We start from the raw sequence: 22,691 nt of genomic DNA on the forward strand, positions 1-22,691 counted from the left end.
TAGAGCAATTCAGGACTTGTGGGCTTGTGATATTTTGACAAGTTCAGGGCTTGTGATATTTTGACCACTTCAGGGCTTGTGATATTTTGACAAGCTCAGGGCTTGAGATAATTTGAGCAAGCCAGGACTTGTGAGCTGGTGCTAATTTGACCACTTTTCGGCATTGTCACTGGTAACACAGGTACAAAGTTTCATGACCATCACAGTTATCACTTAGGTGCAGGTTAAATACACACTGATGCAGACAATCCCAAGGCTGTGACAATACCACAACAGACAAAAAAATAAATATATTTTGGGGATCATTGCTTTAATAAATAGGTAAAAGGTCTTTAAGAAATATAGAAACAATACTTATGATTATGAAGTTTATATAAATATGATAGTTACACTATTTCATAGATCTACCTTTCATATTTTTTTAGATTTCCACAAAGACGACTCGTACAAAGGGTTGAGAAATAAAATAACATCATCGTCAGAATGTATTTTCAATATTGACATAATTATTCAAACATCTGTCTATTAAATCAATAAGACAGAAAAACAGGTACGCGTCATCATCATTAGAATTTGATTTGAAATTCTGGAACAGGCACAGCAAACATTATACCAGTAACTGGCTAGTAGTTTCAATCAGTGTTTCCCCATGCATAAAGACAGAATACCGTTGTACATAGCTTAAAGGGACTTGCTCATGCCTTGTAAAGGGCACTTTTTACGATTTTTTTTACAGCTAGAACCTTTCAACAAATGTTGATATTTGCTCAAATATTGTCTATGAAGACTATAATTTTAAAAAGGATTAGTAACGTGATTTATCTAAAGGTTGATGGACTTTATCATGTGAGGTTACCTATGTATTTTAAAAAGGTTAATACCCATCAGCTATTGAAAAAGTCCTTGCGGCTGAGTGGTTAAGGTGTCAGTTTTTCTAATATTTCATTTACTGTACAAGCATAGTTTTGCAACCCACTACAACCAGAATTATCTTTTATATCTTAAATGTATTTATTCTTCAATTTTGGTACCCAAGAGTATATTAATAATAAAATCAGTGTTTTCAGATGGATGCATTACCTGGAAAACTAATTTTTGGTCCAAAAACATGATTGAGTCCATTTAACCTGTTGTTATTGAGTGTTTTAAAGTCAATTCCCGACTATGCAACAGTACATGAGCAGAAAACAATTTGTAGCTTGGTGTCTTTAGCATTTTCTTGCTGTGTAGACATTCAGGCCATTGTATTTAGCTTGCAAATATTTGTTTCCATTAAATTTCCATGGACATCCCGGAAATTGTACAGACAGGGCAAGCTCTATTTTGATTCATGCCATTGAATAGATATTATTCATCTTCAATGAATTGTAACAATCACATGGACTCTCTGGAGGCGGGGCTTAACAAGTGGTGTTGTTCCATATTGCAGAGTTTTTTTGTGATTGTTTAGACTATAATTCATTAATACCCATATCAGAAGGCAGAGCTTAACCATGTAAATACTAGCATTTAGATAAAATTACAACCCTATTCATTTATAGTCATGAAATTTATCGAAAAATTCCTAGACAACATGGATGAAAACAGTTACTTCACACACAACCCATATTATTGAAATTATGAAGGTCAGGATTTGTGCTACTTTATAATTTCAATGACTAAGGTAGCGCGTGCAGTAACAAATTCATATGGCGAATGGCCCAACACAGTCCCAACTAGTTTTGTTTACGAATAATTACTTATCATGGCAGAATTCACAAGACTCACTTTGTATCAAGCTGTATGAGGTTTGTATCGACAGGCTGGTCGGAGCCCTCCCCAGAGGGCTTGCTGATGGAGAGAGACCGTGATGGTGGGGGACTCTCTTGAGGCTTCGGGTGTGTCAAGGTGAACGGCAACTCAACAGATAGGTCCCTGTGGGGAAAAGACAAGTCTGGGTTAAACAAACAATTCATTTATAAAATAGTATATTGCTTCATAATGATGGTTGAGAGGGGACTGAATGGCAGGGAAATCTCTGGGGGCTTCGGATGTGTCAAGGTGAACAGCAAATCTTCAGATAGGTCCCTGTGGGGGAGATATAGACAAGTTGGGGCTAGGCCTTCAATCAAATATGTGCCTATTATTGATTCCAAGAGACTGTGATGGCAAGGGATTTGCCTGAAAAACAAACAAACACATGGACTGGTTTACTGGCCTGAAAACAACACATGGACTGGTTTACTTGCCTGAAAAAAAAACCCACATTGACTGATTTACTTGCCTAAATAACAAATGGACTGGTTTACTTGCCTGTAAAAACTGAGGATATATATGACTTTGTTCATATTCACAAAAAACTTGAGTCTGACTTTGAAAATCTGTGAAAAGTTTCTGCATTATGATTCAACAAACTTAATTACCGATAATTGACACACATTTAGTAAGATAAAGTTATATTAAAGATACTTTGTATTATATTGAACTCGCTTTCCTGAGTCGGAGTCTCAAACTCAGGCTGAAAATGTAATCGAATACAGGCTCAGAACCTGACCCTGTCTGAGACAACATTTACCCAGAATGGTATACGGATGAATACTCTCAGGCAATAATTAACAATTCTGTAAACATTGTTTATCATGGAAGAGAATGTATAGTTGTTCTTCACTCACCCAGACCCGAATCCCAGGATAAGTCTGACCTTCACCTTGTATGAGACCACAATACCCAAATTCTCCTTCTGAACGTTGTCCTGGACACTGAAAAGGGACACACAATGGTTAGATAATTGGTTTTGATGTTTGCAAATAAAGTTAGAATCCAAGATTTTGAAGCATTGAATGATCGTGGCCTTTAGATTAAGCTTGCCCAAATCCAAATGTAATTAAAATCACATGTCACCTATCGATCAGCAATTTGGCATATACTTTTTTTACATGAAACTACCTTCTGAAGAGGCAGGCAAATACCCCCACAAAGCATCCATTCATCTACAGTTTGCATCAATTTCACTTCAGCCAACAAATTAAATCATAGCTTAAAGTATGCTCTCAAAAATGGCATGGTGAAAATGAAACTCTTTGAAGTGTTTAAACTGACTGTTGTTGGGGCTTCCAAACTAATTAACTGTCTGTTCAGTGCAAAATGGCATTGTAACAATGCTTTGTTTAACTGAATAGAGCACAATCCTCCTTTATTTGCAAACTGTAGTTTGAGATGGAAATAGAGAAACTTTTTGGAGAGAAAAAAAGCATACACATTACACTAGAATGGTCATATATTTATAAGCAAACAAGAGGCCCATAAGGGCCTATGCTCTACTAGAGTGACTTTTTGTAATTCATTATCCAAAGCATGTACATATTAGTAGAAAAAACATTTAAAGGGAAGCAATCAGTGAACCATATATTTTACAAAAGAAGAGAAATGTTACAATAATACACAACTCTCTGTATGAAGTTGTCCCCCTTAGAGTATACTTATGCTAGGGCAACAGCATTTCAAGGGCCAAAGGCCAAACATGCATTAACAGATCTGGCTGATTTTGAGAAAGTAACCGAGCCCTCATGGATATCAAACTTACTGTAAACGTTTGATGGAGATCAACTTTAAACTGAAAACTGTATCGTGAACAGAAGCAATTGTTAACAGACGCATGGACGATGGATACCAGGCCATTCCATAAGCTCTTCTGACCTAAAGCCAGTATATCTTAAAGAACTTTTCATCCAAAAATCAACCTTTGGCATATATGCAGCTAAAAAGTACCTAATGCCAACTTTTCATGATAAGTTGTTTCAAATATTAAATTGCACAGTGAATGAAAAAGGCCTCTTTTGGAACTGTTTTGCTTTTTAACCCCTAAATTGCATAATAATGTTCGATTTATATTCTGGATGGATGAATTTATATGAATTCCATGATTTTCTTAGAATATAACCTACATTCCTCTAACATCTCTTTCCCAGACAAAAAAACAACAAAAAACGAAACTCGGTGCCTAAAGTCAGGCAAGATTAATGTTGGAATTACTGCAAACAAGATTGCAATGAACAGCCTTTAGAACGTCTGGGTTGCATGTCCTTTGATATGATTTTGACAAGACAAGATAACAGTTAATTGTGCTATGTGCCTCTGGGGTCCAATCACCTGGCTACACAAAAATAATACTTAGCAGTACAGACTAAGCAATAACTTTCGGCTACCTTTTATGGGTAGTTATTCTTACTGCCTAATTGGATCATAGGTTATCAGGCGGGAAACTATTTGTTCGCTTCTTAGAATAATCCTAGGAACGATTTTGTACTATTAATAGTGATTTTTATACATACATTGCAGGACTGTTGTTAAAAATTTATCCCAAACTACGAAATCACTCCTACAATAATTCCTGAAAAAGTGCTCCTCCCACCTCCCCACCCCTCTTGGTCCATTACATAAGGATACAGATGGAAGTATATTGTAACACAGATGTAGTTTATACTACGTGTTGTTGATGTCGCATGATTACAAGATTTTCAACTCTTTTATCTTGTTAAAAAATATATGACACTTAGCCTTTAATATAAATGTTCACACCGTGTTGTCTATGCACCTGAATTAAACATACATATTTACAAAAAACATAACTGTTTTCTTCTACATAAAGCAAACTAGAATTCCACAAATGAAATTATAGGTCATCTTTTGTTTACAAAAGGTCACCATAGTACCTTGACTTTTGACCTATTCACCCCAAAATCAATAGACATCCTTTACTGACCATGAACAATATGCATACCAAGTTTGAAGACTCCACACCAAGTTATTCAAAGGTTTTTTTATCCCTATCAAAAATGTGATGCAGTCCCAGACTAACATGATGGTGCTGGACAAGGCAATACATATGTGTCAGCCAGGCTTGGTAAGCAACACAAAATAAGACTTTTAACTTATATATAAAACTCCTTATTTTCAGACAGATCATGATTAAGTGTGTAGATTCTTAACCTGGACAGTCTCCTTGTTCAACATTTCTTGGTCAATATAAACAAATCAGCCATGATGACCTAGTGTAGAAGAAGACTGAAAGCTGGCCGATATCCATTGTACATCAACAAGACAGTTCGGCCCACATGCCAATACAGTTATCAGAGAATTTGACAGCCTTACTGAATAAAGAATAATTTGACAATGTCATCAGCCAATATTGAGAAATTCTCCAAAAGCCTCTTGGATATCTGTATGGTCGATGAATAGAGTCTTGATTATGTAGGACCTAAGTAAGCTAAGGATATTTATTTTTTTATACTGATTATCTCTAAAACACATATCAAGTATTAGGAAGAAATTTTTTGAAACAAAAGCACCACATATGGATGTCAATGCTTATCGGTTATTTTTATTCAGTTGATCAAGGGGAATAACTCAATCATTAAAGCCAGAGTTATGAGCCTTTAAACACATGTGGGTTTTATCATCAGTAATTAACATGTACCGGTATACCAAGTTTCATCTGAATATCTAAAATTTTAAAAAGTTCTTGAGTTTTTGCTTAGATAAAACTTGAGGCATTATACTGACACCAAATCGATAATAAGATTAAAACAAACTCTTCGACTTTTTTCTTTGGAGAACAAAAAAACAAATTAGACCTCATCAGGGGAATACAAAAAAATCTGGTATAAATGACTACAAATGATGGGCAAAATATCATACACAAATGCGTGAAAGTTTATGGTATTTTTCCTTTCAAGTGTGTTATAAACAGGTTAATTCATGGAGCTTCTTGGGGCTTCTGGCCCTCTGGACCCCTACCCAGGACTTTGACCTAGATTTACCAGGGGCCATTGCGGCACCCAGCAAAATGTTCAGTATTTTTCAATTCCTAAACTTTCACCCATGCATACATGATTTGAATATTTCATTTATCATCATTCAATAAATCTTTAATTATTGGAACTCCATAAGTGGGATATACGCATCTGTTAGAGAACAGTCAATTTTTTATTTTACCCTTTTTTTCAATTGAGCCAAAATAAAGTCGGGTCGTTGAAACAAAAGACTGAAAAATCTTGGCCTAATATTTTTGCTGTAAGCTATGAAATGGGAGAAATGACCATTTGGCTAGCAGAAGCACAATTGCTATTATAATACCAAATTTCAGCAATGGGATAAATCTTTGTTATCCATTAAGGAGAAATATCAGGTGGTACAAGAAATAAGAATGTCCATAAGGATTAGCAGCATATTTTCATGCATTTGAGGCCCTGTGAGTGTTTTTGTCCAGATATCATTTATTTGTCAGTCGATAAATGTAATTAAATGTTTGATTAAATAACAATTTTATCAACATTTAGAAATTTAATTCGGACCTAATGGAGTGTGCAACAATTATGATCATGGGGCTTGTGCATTTGTAACGTGCAACATCAGACAAACAACCACCAGATAGCCGAGCTTTCTGGCGTAATGTAACAAACACCAACAGATCCCTTCAGGGAAAAGCATGCTCGACCCTGAAGGGGTCCACTGGTCTTTATATACACTAACTTCTCTATTCTCACATATCCCAGGCTTTGCTAATTTGCATATTACCAAGTTAGCATACGTACTACGAAAGTACTTCCATTTTATACGGAATGTTATGAACGCACATTCGCCTACAGCAGACCGTTACACATATATCTATGTATACACTGTTTTCAAAAATATTAGCAAAGAAATTTCATTGGGGCTTTATGAAATGTGCAACAGTTATGATTTATTGAGCTCAACATGAATCTAACTGAAAAAAACTATATATTCACTTTTTTCATTAGATAAAGAAGAAAACCCACTCATATTGATATTTCCTATAAAGGCGCACAATAGAGGTTGATGCACCCAATTAAAAAAACAACGTCTTGATCCATTAGTATGTTGAACTCATATTTGACTAATAATCAAAACAAACAAAAGCGTGTGATTTGTGTACAAATAGGAAAATAATGGATATTTTGGGCCCTTTTTTTACTGGGAATTTTGTGGACAAGTAGCTATTAATAAAAAATCACATTTATAAAGGCTAATACTTTTTATATGTGTATATAGAATATGACATAAAATTTTTATTTCGCTTCTGTCCCCTGTGTACATTAACATACATTGTGGATGATGCGAGGTTTGTATCCTCATGTTTCAGTTTCCCGTCGAGAGCGAGGCCGCGCTTGTCCCGGTTGTTTGAGAGTAGAGGCGTCAAATGAAACACCTTACAGAAACCTGTCTGGCTTGGCTGGATCGGAAACCCTTCCCTAAAAAAGGGTTATAGTAATATTAAAATATCCATAAAACATTGAACAGATAATATGAGATGATGATTACATTGGTTAAATTAAGCAGCACTTAAATTTCAGTTGAAACATTATCTAATCAATTTTTAATAAATCCATTGTATAACTTCAAGTACCACCGTAAATTCATTTCACAACTGGATGAATAAATTAATTATTGACAAAAAATATGATGATTGATTATTATGCTTAGAGATAATATAATACAAATTTCAATATATACTTTTTTCAGAGATATAGATAGATATAATACATCTGTGAAATGACGTGACACAAGTGATTCTCTCTTTTCTTTTAACTATTTTTTTAAAACCCAACAAGCGTTTTATTTCTACTATTAATTCAAAAAGACACAGCATAGAAATATAAGCGTGTTAAAATAACGTGATTTCTTGAGTTATGTCATTTTCGCCTATAAATTATGTGTCATTAATATTTTATGTACTGCAATTTTGTGCTCATATTGAAGATTAAATAAAACATTGTTAACCATGCAGTGCATCTTAAACCACAATGCCATTACAAATAACTAGTGTTGGGAATAGAGTACCAATTTGACGATCGAGAATAAGTTCCGCTCAAGTACGCGATTATCAATAGTACAAATGGTTTTTAACAATACCTTAACTGTAGTTTTATTCTTGTACAATTACACATTATTCTTAACTATACTAGTGTAATATGTGTATATTGTTTTAAGTTATTTAGTGTTGTTGTTGCTTTGGATCAATATTTATAGTTAACAATAACAAATAAACACTTCTGTGTAAATTAAATCAAAAGAGAAAATTGGTGGAAATTAAAGGGAAGCAAAAAACAAAAGGAAGGAAGAAAAACAACTTGCCGATCGGATCAATGATCGATTATGACCAAATACAATTGATTGTTTTCAGGCCCAAACAATCATTTTTGATTGTGATTGGCTGTGATTGTAATAGAACAGTTTCATGACCCATACTCAGATAATGATGGACAGTCTGAGAACATCAAAAAGTCTTGGAACATCCTTTTATGCCTAACTTCCTATTGCAGACAGGCTGTTATTGTTTAGTTCAGTGTTGTTCCTATGATTGATTATAATAAAAAATGATCAAAAATGCAGGGTCAGTGACAAAAGATAATAAATTTTGAGTAATTGGTTATTTGAAAAAAGATCCTGCAAAGCTGTTTTTTCCCCAAAATTTTGACTCTTATTTCATCCTATTTTCTGTTTTGAAACACTGCTTTACCAATAGTTTGGACATATTTACCCATAATATGTAATAATTATAATACAAATGAAATCTGTGGTATATGTTAAACTATTATAGCCAAGATGCAAAATAGGTTTTTGTATATGCATAAAGGAAATTGATTATTAATTGATCATTAATCGGTTCGGGTACCAATTATCATTTGTAAAAAAAACTGGTCTGATTCCCAACAATAGTTTTGTTAGCTGTGTACTTAAAACGCGAAAACTAGACTCCAAATGTCTGATATAAGCTGATCCCAGAGTTGTATTTTTTGAAGTTGGAAAGAAATGCAACAGTATTTAACATGAAAAATGAATGCTGAGGGGAAATCCCCTTGAATTTTGAGTCATGCCCTGGTCTCAGATATAGGGCAAGTATGATATATTACCACTTTTTAGGGGCATCTCATTGGCTAATGTAAGATTCCCTATTTTTTTAACATAATACTTTTGGGAGGTTTCCAGAAATATGGAATATATGCAGTACTTTTTTTCAATTTACCTCTATAAACATATCACCTTCCAACAGTACTTTGAGTACTTTGATAAGGATATAAACTTTGATTTATCTAGACATTTTAAGACTTACTCGCTTTCCAATTCTGCGACTGTACATTTATACTGGGCCGTAGAAAACAAACATATGTCTGCAAACTGTCGAACTGTGAAGGAAATATACATAATAATCACATGGTTACATGGGGAGTCATATGGCAAAATTTCATGAAAATTTGGACCCCAATATGAAAGAAGGCCAAACAAATTTTTTATAAAAACTTTTCTTTGACATTTTTTTTTCATTTTTAATAGAGAGGTCAAAGTTTTCATGAAATATGCTTGCATATAAAGAAATGAAAACCCTTTCAGCTTGAGTTAACGACATCGAAAATTAAATCTGGATGTTTTTTGTGTTTTTAACGATAATAAAAAAAAGTTCTTAAATTTATATGACACTGAAAGGGTTGAACAATAAATGACATTATGTTTTGTGAAAAATTAAACATGCAAACAAAAAATCAATAAATTGTGAAAACACTAAATCAATATATGTGAGGAGTGTACAGATATGAAATATTCTAAAGAAATGAAATTCATTTTATAATAATTTATTTATGAAAATAAACAGTGAAAAATAGTAAAAACTTTCACATAACTTTCCAAAACATAAGTTTCAAGATCTTTCTGAAATAAGCACAAAATCAACCTGAAGAGAAAATCCTTAAACTTAGAAGTACGATCTTTGGTACAAAGGCAATAATTTTAATCATATTCTGCAGTAAACACACGCGTAAAAGCTACATTAAAATTTGATTATACACGAAAGAATGTGAAATTCGGTATACAATAGGCAAAAATAATGTTTAAAACAATATAATATACACATTATATGAACATAATATAATGTCAGGTATTTAATGGTCCATTTCAAACAACATGGTCTTACGTCGTCTCAAGTTCCGTAACTTCAAGCTCCGCAAAGTTTGTATCGTGCAACGTTATCGTCTGAGACTGATGCACTTTAAAGCAGATTACACTTTTATTTTGAGACAGTCACTATTTAGACGCCCTGATGGGGTTAAGAGACAGATTGTCAATGTTTTAAAACAGGATATATTTTGTAATATATGGTATACAGTATGTCAGAAAACTTGACCAGTGGAACGCAGGCTGCTTGTGGTATAAATGTGGAACACCGGCTGCTTGTGATATAAACATAAATTATATGACACGTTTAAGGCCAGGTTTTAATTGGCAATTGTTGTGGCAATTACAGGAAGATGGAGTGCATGCTAAGCTAAGTTTTTTCAGCTTTCCGAAGGAATTTTGGCACAGACACACAAAATGGGCCTCAGAGAAAATACTGATTTTATTTCTGTTTTCTCAAACGTTATTGTATGATTTTCTAACTAAATTACAAGTCAATAGTTTTTGCTATTTGACCACTCAACAGTTTATTTGCAGTCAACAGTTCTAAATTTTCTTGTGGATACAATATTTTCTTTTGGTTTATTGCATTTTGTCTTTATTTTGCTATATTTAGGTACAAATCATTCAGATTTCAAAAAAATTAAGAAGTATTCATTCTTAATCATTTTCAATTAATCAAAAAATATTTGAACAAAATTAAAAAAAATCATGCATTCTTAAATTAAAAATTCCAGTTTCAAATTGAACCATGCTTCACAGTTACGTTGTTTGTACTCTTAGGTAAGTTATAGATGTCTTAGCTTTTAACAAGAGAAGTTACTAGGAAGTATACCCAGTAACATACAGTAATATTATTGACAATGCCAGATAGTCAATTGAATAGCCTTTGTAAATTATTTTCTACTGTCATGTTATAAAGAAAGTTTTTGAAAAGCATGTTAGCATGGGGGTAAAAGGCACATATACCAGGACTGATGTACTTTTACAGCAGATTACACTTTTTTTTGAAATGGAATAAATTTTATTTAAGTCTTTTCCGAAACAAATTTTACGATGGAACTTAATTGGCTTCCAAGAATCTGTGTATAAAAGGTAACTTATTTTCAAATTATAAGATCTGTTATATCATTGCTGTTATCCAGGCTAAAAAACCCAGACATTTTATGGTGATCTGCAATTTGCAAGCCATTTGAAACAGGTTTTTATGTAACTCAATTTGCAACCAACATTTAAGAATTCAGACAGATAAAAAATAACTACTCTTTTGGATATAACACGATAGAAAATTATCATGAAAATTATCATGAACTGTTTGTTCTCTTTGAACAAGAAATTGTATTTTATGGAACAATTATTTCTGCGAAATATAACTGTATACTGCTGTAAGAGACTAAGAGCTTCATGTAAATCTATCTAAACCTTATATCACTTTGTTTCATATTCAATCATTGTATTATATCCTTAAATATTTAACCAAAAGCAGACGGTCATTCAGTGTTTTTTCCCACAATTTTGAAAATGGGTCTGGGGCTTTTAGAGATTGGGAAAGACATTTCAACTAAATAATTTAAAAATTCTAATTTTGCCTAAAATAAACATAGACAAAAATTCTGACTGCTTGTTTCTTGAGGAATGTATGCCACTGGTATACCAGCCCTATGCAAGTGGTATACCTTAGTTTTGAAAGTGGTATACCAGCAGTATGCAAGTGGTATACCATAATTTTGAAAGTGGTATACCAACAGTATGCAAGTGGTATACCAGCAGTATGCAAGTGGTATACCAGCAGTATGCAAGTGGTATACCATAATTTTGAAAGTGGTATACCAACAGTATGCAAGTGGTATACCAGCAGTATGCAAGTGGTATACCATAATTTTGAAAGTGGTATACCAGCAGTATGCAAGTGGTATACCAGCAGTATGCAAGTGGTATACCATAATTTTGAAAGTGGTATACCAGCAGTATGCAAGTGGTATACCAGCAGTATGCAAGTTGTATACCATAATTTTGAAAGTGGTATACCAACAGTATGCAAGTGGTATACCAGCAGTATGCAAGTGGTATACCATAATTTTGAAAGTGGTATACCAGCAGTATGCAATTGGTATACCAGCATTATGCCACTGGTATACCAGCAGTACGCAAGTGGTATACCAGTGGTTGTAAAACTTGGTGGTATTCAGTGAAATTTTACAGCTGGTAATAAATTACCACTAACTGACTGGAATATCAGCATTTAACTTGAAGTGAAATATCACTTAAATTTACAGCTGGTTTATAAATATATTTGTACAAGGAAGCTGCAACACCAAGGCTATGACAAGAAACTTACACACCAGCTAAAAATGTCTGAAATAATTATGTGTTACTATAGATCAATCTTACCTGATAATTTGACTTTTTTTACTGTTTTAGATGTATTGTTGTCTACGAGGACGTTGATGGCTATACTTTCACCATGGTAATATTTCTGAAAATACAAAGAATAATTTGTGTTATGCAAATACATTATAGATTACAAGGAAATATTTCTGGAAATGAATGGAACAGACATTGTTAGACAAGGCAAATATATATTAATATAAAACATGAATAAATCATCATCATCACCATCATCATCATCATCATCATCATCATCATCATCATCATCACAAAACTACCACCATCAAATCCACTGTAATAATTATAGCCCAACCAAAAAATGACAATTATTTCGATAACATTTCAACAGCGATCAAACCAAAATCAAATCCCAAGAATTCAAAATGCCTTACTATTGATTAATTAACGTTTTCTTGTATACCTTTTTTTTGTAAACACAAAGTAAGAAAGAAGGATTGTGTATGTAAAGATTATTCTTCATATATTTCAAATTAAACTCTTTCAAGGGAGAAACAGCGGACGGGTTGTAATACAAGAATTGTACTTTGATAAAAAGCTTGTTGCTGAAATTCCGAAAAGTAGATCATCACGGCCCCACTCATGGACTGAGTTGGTAGATCATTTAGTGTTATTTCAGAGCCCCACTCATGGATCAATTTGGTAGATCGTTTAGTATTACATCACGGCACCACTCATGGACTGACTTGGTAGATCATTTAGTGTTTCATCATGGCACCACTCATGGACTGACTCAGTAGATTGTTTAGTATTACATCACGGCCCCACTCATGGACTGACTTGGTAGATCATTTAGAGTTACATCATGGCACCACTCATGGACTGACTTGGTAGATCGTTCAGTCATATATCAGAGCCCCACTCATGGACTGACTCGGTAGATCATTTAGTGTTATATCGGGGCCCCACTCATGGACTGACTTGGTAGATCATTCAGTGTTATATCAGAGCCCCACTCATGGACTGACTTGGTAGATCATTTAGAGTTACATCATGGCACCACTCATGGACTGACTTGGTAGATCATTCAGTGTTATATCAGAGCCCCACTAATGGACTGACTCGGTAGATCACTTAGTGTCATATCGGGGCCCCACTCATGGACTGACTTGGTAGATCATTCAGTGTTATATCAGAGCCCCACTCATAGACTGACTCAGTAGAGCATTTAGTGTTACATCATGGCACCACTCATGGACTGACTTGGTAGATCATTCAGTGTTATATCAGAGCCCCACTCATGGACTGACTTGGTAGATCATTCAGTGTTATATCGGGGCCCCACTCATGGACTGACTTGGTAGATCATTCATTGTTATATCAGAGCCCCACTCATGGACTGACTCGGTAGATCATTCAGTGTTATATCGGGGCCCCACTCATGGACTGACTTGGTAGATCATTCAGTGTTATATCAGAGCCCCACTCATGGACTGATTCGGTAGATCATTTAGAGTTACATCATGGCACCACTCATGGATCGATTTGGTAGATCGTTTAGTATTACATCACGGCCCACTCATGGACTGACTTGGTAGATCATTCAGTGTTATATCAGAGCCCCACTCATAGACTGACTCAGTAGATCATTTAGTGTTACATCATGGCACCACTCATGGACTGACTTGGTAGATCATTCAGTGTTATATCAGAGCCCCACTCATGGACTGACTTGGTAGATTGTTTAGTATAACATCAAGGCCCCATTCATGGACTGACTTGGTAGATCGTTTAATGTTACATCATGGCCCCACTTATGGACTGACTTGGTAGATCATTCAGTATTACATCACGGCACCACTCATGGACTGACTTAGTAGATCATTTAGTGTTATATCAGGGTCCCACTCATGGATCGATTTGGTAGATCGTTTAGTATTACATCACGGCCCACTCATGGACTGACTTGGTAGATCATTTAGTGTTATATCAGGGTCCCACTCATGGATTGATTCGGTAGATCATAAAGTTTTACATCAGGGCCCCAGTCTCATGGACCAACACAATAGATTATTAAGTAATACGTCACGGCCCCACTCATGGACCAACTCTGTAGTTTATTAAGTATTACATCAAGGCCCCACTCATGGAGCTAGTCAGTAGATTATAAAGTATTACGTCACAGTCCCTCTCATGGAGCTAGTCGGTAGAGCGAAATTAATTTAGTGTTACGTCACCTTCACTTTCATGATTTGTCTTTTAAAGCTATAATTAGCCTTTTTCACATGATAAACTAAAAGTCTCATTTATTGCCAAGAAGTATTTTCATGAAAGCTTGGATTCATATCAACTCATACTCAACTATAATCAGTTATCATATTCCAACAGCTTAAAATATCATCATTCAAGATGACATACCAGCTTCTGAGTTTATTTTAGAACATTTTACCTATAAATGACTATTTTAAAGCTCAATTGCGTCACAATTGTGGTGAATTTGATTTCTTCTCTCTAAATTTTCTTCATTTTTTTTTAACCTGACTTAAGCAAAAATCTTTCCATCAGAACTTTCACTAAGAACTTAATAACATGCCAATCTTTCATTGGCTAATTAACCATGAAACTTGCAAAGATAAACTGTCAAACTTACCGTGAGCGAAAGTCACGACAAATGACACTAATTCATCAATGTGAACCCAAAGAATCTGGTACATTACGGGGGTGAAATATCGAACCATAAAGTAAGCTTTTGCAATTTGATTACTTGGGTAAGCCAAGCCCATGTGTTGCATGCAACGGCAAGATGGACTTCAAGATAGACGTCATAATAAGACATAAGCCTTTCAAACTAATGAAAGTAATTAATTAACAGCTACTTTTCTTGATTCCCTTGTCATGCGCAAATTTTAACGCGTGGACGTTGGAATCAGAAAGAAAATTTACTTATTACGAACCAACTTAACTTAATTACTTTCAAAGCTTATTTATGCATCTGGCAATTTTAAAGGTCAAATTGAAACATGTGAATCTATCTTGTATCTTTTAATTCATACTTTTTAAAGAATTACGGAAAAGGCGACGCTAACGCACTTTTCGCGAACCATTAACGATTCTTTTGCTTTATTTTTTTCACAACATTGTGCGATCGTTTTTGTTTGCATCAGATAGTTTTATAACATTTGCGTACCAATACTGTGACCATGGTTACTCCCATCGTTCTGATCATGAAGGGGATGAATTTCAACATAAAATGGAAATTTCCTTTTTTCCCCTCCGTTTTATAAAAACGTGCATTTCTGTGAAATCAATTATCTGTAAACGAGAATTTCTCGTTTACGTCCAACATTGAGTTTGATGAAAACATGAAATAAAACAAGAACTAAAAAACTCATGTCTAAATTCTTTGTTAGCCAACATTTACGAGCCTTAAATCAAAACCATTAGGACAACATCAAACGAAATATGTTTTGAAGTAAATGAGAACCCAAGCACAGATTAAATCCACCACCGGTTTAAATGTTTCCATGTATAGAAATCACCAATATGGTAACAAAGTGAAAAAATTCTTAAGCAACATTTAAAGCTGCAATCTCACAGATTGAGCAAGTTGCTTTGATTTTTTATATTTTGTCTCAGAATCAGCTGGTTTTGGCATCAATGCTTTCCATTTAGTCATATGAGATATAGATTTATTATATACCCATCATAAATCCACACGCAATACATTTGCAAAATACGGCCGTATTCCACTCTTGTGACGTCACGTCAATAACAAGTATCGTTGCGCGATGTTAAAATGACGTCATAAAACAAAACAGTGTGTCGTTAAAATGATATTTATTATGAAAACATGTGGCTTTTAAGTGATCTTACCAGTAATGTATATAACAAAAGGGTTATTACTATTGCGTTTTGATCCGGAATGTCTTATTCGACTCTTGTGGTTTTTGCAGATTTTGATTTTTGAAATCCTAATCTGCAAAAATCCACTCGTCAGTGGATTACAACCTCTCGGATCACAACACAGTACTTAATAAATAACCCTATAATATTCACAATAGAACAGATCACAATTGTTTGGAAAACTGCCGAAAATTTTATTTCTCTTCAAGCATAAGAAACGCTTTTAGCCTTGTATCAGTTTTCCAACGTAAATATGAAAAACTGCGATCTGCTCTTTTGTCAGCAGTCTAAAATCACCGTTTTTAGACAGTTAACCAAAATTTGGCCCATTCCAAAACAAAAAAAAGACAAAAAAGTTGTCAAAATGGTTAATCAGTGAGAGAGCAGCTTTGAAGGATAAAAAGGAAATAGAACATTCTGGCTTTCATCAATCACTTTTAAATGTTCTCCAAACTGCTATGCTAGATTTACGTCATTGAAAGAAATTCCTGCGATTACTGTCGAGCTACAATCCTTTTTTTAAAAGGTTACAAGGCTTAGTAGAGGATAAAGTTCTGTTTTCACTCTATAACAACAACTTCAATAATCAACAGACAGATCACGGAATGAATACTTCTATTATTACATATCATTGCAAGAGAAAAGAAACTTGCTTTTTGAGCGAATTTTGTACGATCATTGGAGAGTTTATTCTTTGTTTTCTTTCGTTTATTATTTAACATATCAGTAGGGTATCTTCAACCCTTAGTACAAAAACTTATTTAGCTATCCTGAAAAAAAAAAAAAACCCGAAAAAACAGGAAAACTAAATGACTGACAGCTTGACAGAATATAGACTGTGACCAAAGCAACTTTAGTCCATATTCTGAAAAATTTTCAGTTGGTAGATACACTTCAACTGAAAAGAGTTCAAAGAAAACTTGTATCCAAGCAGCCTTCAATGGTGATATGGTGCAAAATACCCAATAACCTGATTATAATGCAACTCAGGCTTACCACTCATGATTAACTCCAGCAGTGAATGCAGCCTTTAATTGACTATTTGGTGTGAAACACCCATTACCATTAATATTAAAAGTATAATGCAACTCCTCCTACCTATTCATGATTATATCTGGCAGTGGGTGCAGCCTATGGGTATAATGAGCAAAACACCCATTTCCCATATTATTAAAAGTATAATGCATTGCGCTACCCACTCATTATTATATCTGGCAGTGGGTGCAGCCGTACCATTACTATCAGGAACAGTTAAAGGTTAATATAGGTTAATTGTTATTACTCAATTGACTTTAAAGATAAAAACAAACATAATCAAATAATTTAGGTACAGATAAAAGATATTATCATTTATAAATGTTTTGTTTTTTTAAATCAAAACTTCATGGCCACAATTAATGACCAATTAAAATAGTGCCAAAATATCACTTAATTTGTTTTATCTGTACCAAAACCATTATATTAATTATGCATTTTTTGTTATGATCATTTAATATGAAATAATTTAAACATTGAAATTAAATTTGTTTTTTTGCATCAATCAAACGTAAATGACCGGGTATAGAATGCCCTTTTTTGCCCTAGAATTCCCAAGAATGTCTGTGTATTATATGGTATGAGGCTTCTAACGATTTTTTTTTCAAAGTCAATTTCAGGCTGGAAAATGGGATTATGATATAATAAAGAGAGACAATAAAAAATAATAACTATGATTATATAGCAGTTTTATTAATTTGTTTTTTAATAACTTAATGCCTATATGAAGAAAGTTCTTCATGAAAACTTTTGAAAAAATATTCAAAATTAACATTTTGTTACTTTAAAATGAAGCTTTATCAATAGCATTTTTTTGTATTAATGACAGATGAATGGATTTCCTTTAGGAAGGTTAAGTGCTACGCACTTTGGCTCAGTAAACCATTTTACAAGCCTTTCCAGATGGTAACGACTTCAAAAAAGTGTATTAACCCTATAATAATGCTAAATAAGGAAACCGTTCTTTTATTCTTGGTAACATGCTATCATCCAAAAAAATGATTCACAGGTCGCGAGTGAAAATGAAATATAATACAAATATCAACATATTTGTGTCTGAGTTAAGGAGACCTTCAAGTTTAAATCAAATGTTTTTTTGTTTGTTTTATTTTAACATCGGTGGGAAAACAATCATAATTCTGTGATTTTATATCATTAAATCAAGCTCCTGTTCTTAAAACATAAATAATTTATTGAAATAACAAACAAAAAATGGCTGAATCAAATGCAGCGTATTTGAGCACGTTGGAAAGACTTTTGTTCAAGTTCGAATATGTAATAAATAGGGTGAGCTAAATTGAGTTATGAAAAATAAAATAACTCTCGCCTAAAGTAGGAAATATATAAATCATAACATTCATTATTGTGATAACCTTCAGTTAACCTCGAGATAATGATACAAAATCAATGGCGTCCTGAAATTTTCCGAGATTCTTTTACGAGAAAATTTTCCGAGGTAAGTCTCAGGAGCTCTCCTAATAAAGGTACAAAATTCCTACACAAAGATGGCTTATAAATCAATTATCCTTAGAAAGTGTCCATATTCAGGAAACATCATACAAATTTGCCTAATCACATTAACGATCTAATGAACACAAATCTTTAGAATCTCACCAATGGAGTATTAGGAGAAAATACTGTAAGCCAAATCATGGTAATAAACACAATAACATCATAATCAAATTTTGTATAACTGTTTTATATCATGACATTGTATGTTATCTGGGAGTGATTATAAGAATCATTTTACATTAATTTTGTACTACACGTTCGAAATCTTTTTTTTTTCTTTTTTACTTCTACCAATAATTTCATATTTTTGCCTTTTTCTTCTATTAAAAACACGGTAACAATCTTGTTATCAGTTGTTAACATTTTCCATAAATGCATTATTTAGTAAGTAGTTAAAGGTTTATCACTCAAAATTTATGTTTATTATACATGTGTATGTATTGATTTTGAATAAGAGTGTTACTATAATAAAATAAATTTCATGTTATAACTTATCCCACTTCTACGTTTTCAAATCATTCAGAAATATTCTACATTTGGTTTTATCAAAACTGCAACTAATATGGTATAATGAGCCTTTAAACAAAATCTGAATAAAAATAGATTTGAACAAAATGTGTGATGTTCATCTCTTTATTTAGAAATCGTGACTGATAATTACCTACAAAGACCAACTTGCAAATCCCAGTGACATGTTCACAGTTATCTGTGAAAAATCATCCTTTTTTCATTTGCTTGGAGCTGAGAAAAGGTGAGAACTCGCATTACAATATAGACAGAATGATGTATCGCATCGCAGAATCAATGTCTCTAGACTCCATATTTCATTTATGATTTGCAGACATTTTAGCAAATAGTATCATAACTGAATAGCCTGTCTCATTTTCTTTGGCTTTATAATATTTCACTGTCTGGATACTGAAATTCGAACCTGGGCTGAGAATAAATCAGTTCAGCAGTGGACTTCAGATCCTTGCTTGGTGGTAAATAGAAAATGCTTTTGCATATTAATTGGAAGCCAAGACTTTCTTATACAAGGAATTCACTTAATGGCCTCTCACCACCTTTGGTGTTAACAAGATAATTAAGATGGCAACGATGGACAAGATGGCAGTAAAATCACAAAGATTTTACCATTTATGTATAACATGCATTTAACGGAATAATTTCAATCAAAAATACAGGCTTTACCACACATTTCTTTTTCAGGGTACATGTTGACCCTCAAAGAGAACTGAAGGCAGAATTATAAAAAAATAAAAATTGAAAACCAGACAAATTACAAATGCTCCTTTTTTTAACAAACCCTCCTTTTTTAACAACAGGTAATTTGTTTGTTTCAAACCCAAAACACTCAGGGAAATATGTACGCTAAAATTCTCCTTCAAGTACAAAATCCTGTGTACCTCCTTATCCAGAGTGGCTTCCAGCTTGATATTGCCGGGGCTCATCATGAAATCTTTCGACGTTTCTGCGCATGGCTGGGGTGCAGGTTCCTCAGGTGCGTACGTCAATTTCCTGATTGCTAGACGGATGGAATTCCTGCAAAAGATTAAACTTTTCATTTTTAAAACTGCAATGAAATCCTTTTTATTTCTAGAAGTCAGAGCTTCCCCTGGTAACAAGTACAAATGACATGACATCATTGTATCTGAAAAAATCCTCAAATTTACATCAATCTCAAAAACGACCCTAGCAGACCGAAAATCTGCGGATTTCTGTGAATCCACATGCCTGAATTTAATAACTAATATAATCATTGATGACAATAGAGATTTAATGGTTTTGTACAATTGTTTTGTTCAGGATGGACCAACAGACACATGCACACTCGCACATACTCTGAACTGTCATTGTGATAACTTTGCCTCGCTCACAGCAAGCCAGCTCAACAAAAATGGTGGAAACCAATTGGTCAGGCTTGGTGACAATAAACCACCCTTCCATGATCGAGAATCAAACCAAAGATTTTATAATTCACAAAGGAAGAATACAAAAAATTATGATTAATAGGCTTAAAAAAAACATTTTTACAATAGAAGTATTTTCATTCACAATCTTATCAAATTTCACATCCACATTTTACCTTCTCCTTTCTAAAAAAGAGAAAAAATGTCAGTTTTAATATCACTTAAACAATCACCACTAGATATCAATCATTATTAAGAACGTCTACTTTTGTAAAACCAGTTAACAGACATATGAACAGATATAATTATGCAAATAAATTCCCATAGGAGACAGTAATATTTGTGTTATATTACGGATGATTCTGTTGTCCGGTTTAACAAACTATCACTCAGGGGATGGCTCTTAGGAGCAGCTATTATTTCTAACAAAATACATTATGCAAATAAGTAACTTAAAACCTGTCAATTTTGTCTGTGTTTGTCTTGATTCAGGGAATGAATATCATTTCTGTTAGAAACAGTGTGAAGAAGTAGATCTCGATAACTTTGAAAGTCAAACTTCACATGTATCAAAGCATGAAAAGCCGCCAATATCTTGCTCATCTGGCCCGAATTTCTCAAAAATTCTTAAGTCCCTTATAACAGGATTAAAGTTAGCTCACTATTTTTGTTTTTCAATAATTTGTGTAATATTTACTTCTTTAAGAATTTTCATACTTTAAATAAGAATTATTTTTATGAAAATCACAATAAACCATTTTTTATTTATCAAAGTTCAATTGCAGTATGTATTTCGGCTAATTGAAATAAGCTACTTCAGCCTTTTAAGCTAAAGAAGTTCCAAGAAATTGGGTCCAGTTTTTCAGTTAAATAGGAAGCATAACTCTACTAATATTTTGATCAGAGTGATTGTTCTTGCTACCCATGTGTGTATTGTTATCATTAATATGTATACCAAATTTCATATGATTATTTTGAATGGTTTCCGAGTTTCGGAAGATGGTAAAATGTTTTGGACGACTCCATCACTATCGCCATTGAAGACATCACCAAGTCGATGAAAAATAGCTCAACTTTCAGGAACAAAAAAAGACAAGCTAAAAAATTGGATGACAGACAGAACACAGACAGGCTTAATATCTCAAAGAGAAGATTAACGTCAAGAAGTTAACTGGAAATTCTTGTAGACAAATAGGCTCCAACAGATCACATTATAAGCCAGATCTTACATAATGCAAGGGTACTTCAACTCAACGAGAATATAAATGCCACAAACTTCACATGGAATTTGCACAAGACAGACTTTAAAAAGCTAAAAGGCAGACAATGCCTATATATCTTAAATCGTTCCAGTAATTTCCGCTTTCCAAAAAGTTTTACTGGCTAATGTTTTTACCTTTTGTGAAAATTTTCCTTTTGTTCTGACCTTTTGTTATAGTTGTAACTCTTGTTTTGTTTTTCTTATAGTAAAACCTATTGTAAAGTTTTCCAAATTGGTCATACATTTAACTAGATCACAAATTTCAGAATTGGTCAATCCTTCTGTAAAAGTTTTCACATTGGTCGTATCTTTGGTTCCAGTCTTTCCTATAGGTCATACCATCATTTAAAAAAAATTCTTATACCAGTAATTAATGGTCATATCTTTTGTTAGGTGTTTCCAAATACCAGTAATGGTCATGTCTATTGTGAAGTGTTTACGAATACCATTAAAGGTCATTTCTTTTGTTAGGTGTTTCGAAATACCAGTAAAGATCATTTCTTTGTAAGGCGTTTCCGAATACCAGTAAAGATCATTTCTTTTGTAAGGTGTTTCCAAATACCAGTAAAGTTCATTTCTTTTGTTAGGTATTTTAGAATACCAGTAAAGGTAATTTCTTTTGTAAGGTGTTTCCGAATACCAGTAATGGTCATTTCTTTTGTTAGGTGTTTCGGAATACCATTAAAGGTAATTTCTTTTGTTAGGTGTTTCCTAATACCAGTAATGGTAATTTATTCTGATAGGTGTTTCCAAATACCAGTAATGGTCATGTCTAA

At 33.5% G+C, this 22,691-nt stretch overlaps 1 protein-coding gene across 5 annotated transcripts in view; it reads right to left on the bottom strand.

The window, feature by feature from the left end:
* LOC128219001 (beta-arrestin-1-like) overlaps positions 1 to 22,691 on the bottom strand; it is a 99,941-nt gene that overhangs the window by 8,429 nt on the left and 68,821 nt on the right. For all 5 annotated transcript variants that reach the window (XM_052926800.1, XM_052926799.1, XM_052926796.1 and 2 more), the window contains 6 exons: positions 20,151 to 20,286; positions 12,340 to 12,424; positions 9,113 to 9,185; positions 7,104 to 7,250; positions 2,652 to 2,738; positions 1,768 to 1,914 (listed from right to left, as the gene is read on the bottom strand). In XM_052926800.1, the coding sequence (XP_052782760.1) occupies positions 1,768 to 1,914; positions 2,652 to 2,738; positions 7,104 to 7,250; positions 9,113 to 9,185; positions 12,340 to 12,424; positions 20,151 to 20,286 (675 nt within the window). The remainder of the gene's footprint in view (positions 1 to 1,767; positions 1,915 to 2,651; positions 2,739 to 7,103; positions 7,251 to 9,112; positions 9,186 to 12,339; positions 12,425 to 20,150; positions 20,287 to 22,691) is intronic.

The sequence above is a fragment of the Mya arenaria genome, chromosome 15 (assembly GCF_026914265.1).
Source record: "Mya arenaria isolate MELC-2E11 chromosome 15, ASM2691426v1".
Lineage (NCBI taxonomy): Eukaryota > Metazoa > Mollusca > Bivalvia > Myida > Myidae > Mya > Mya arenaria.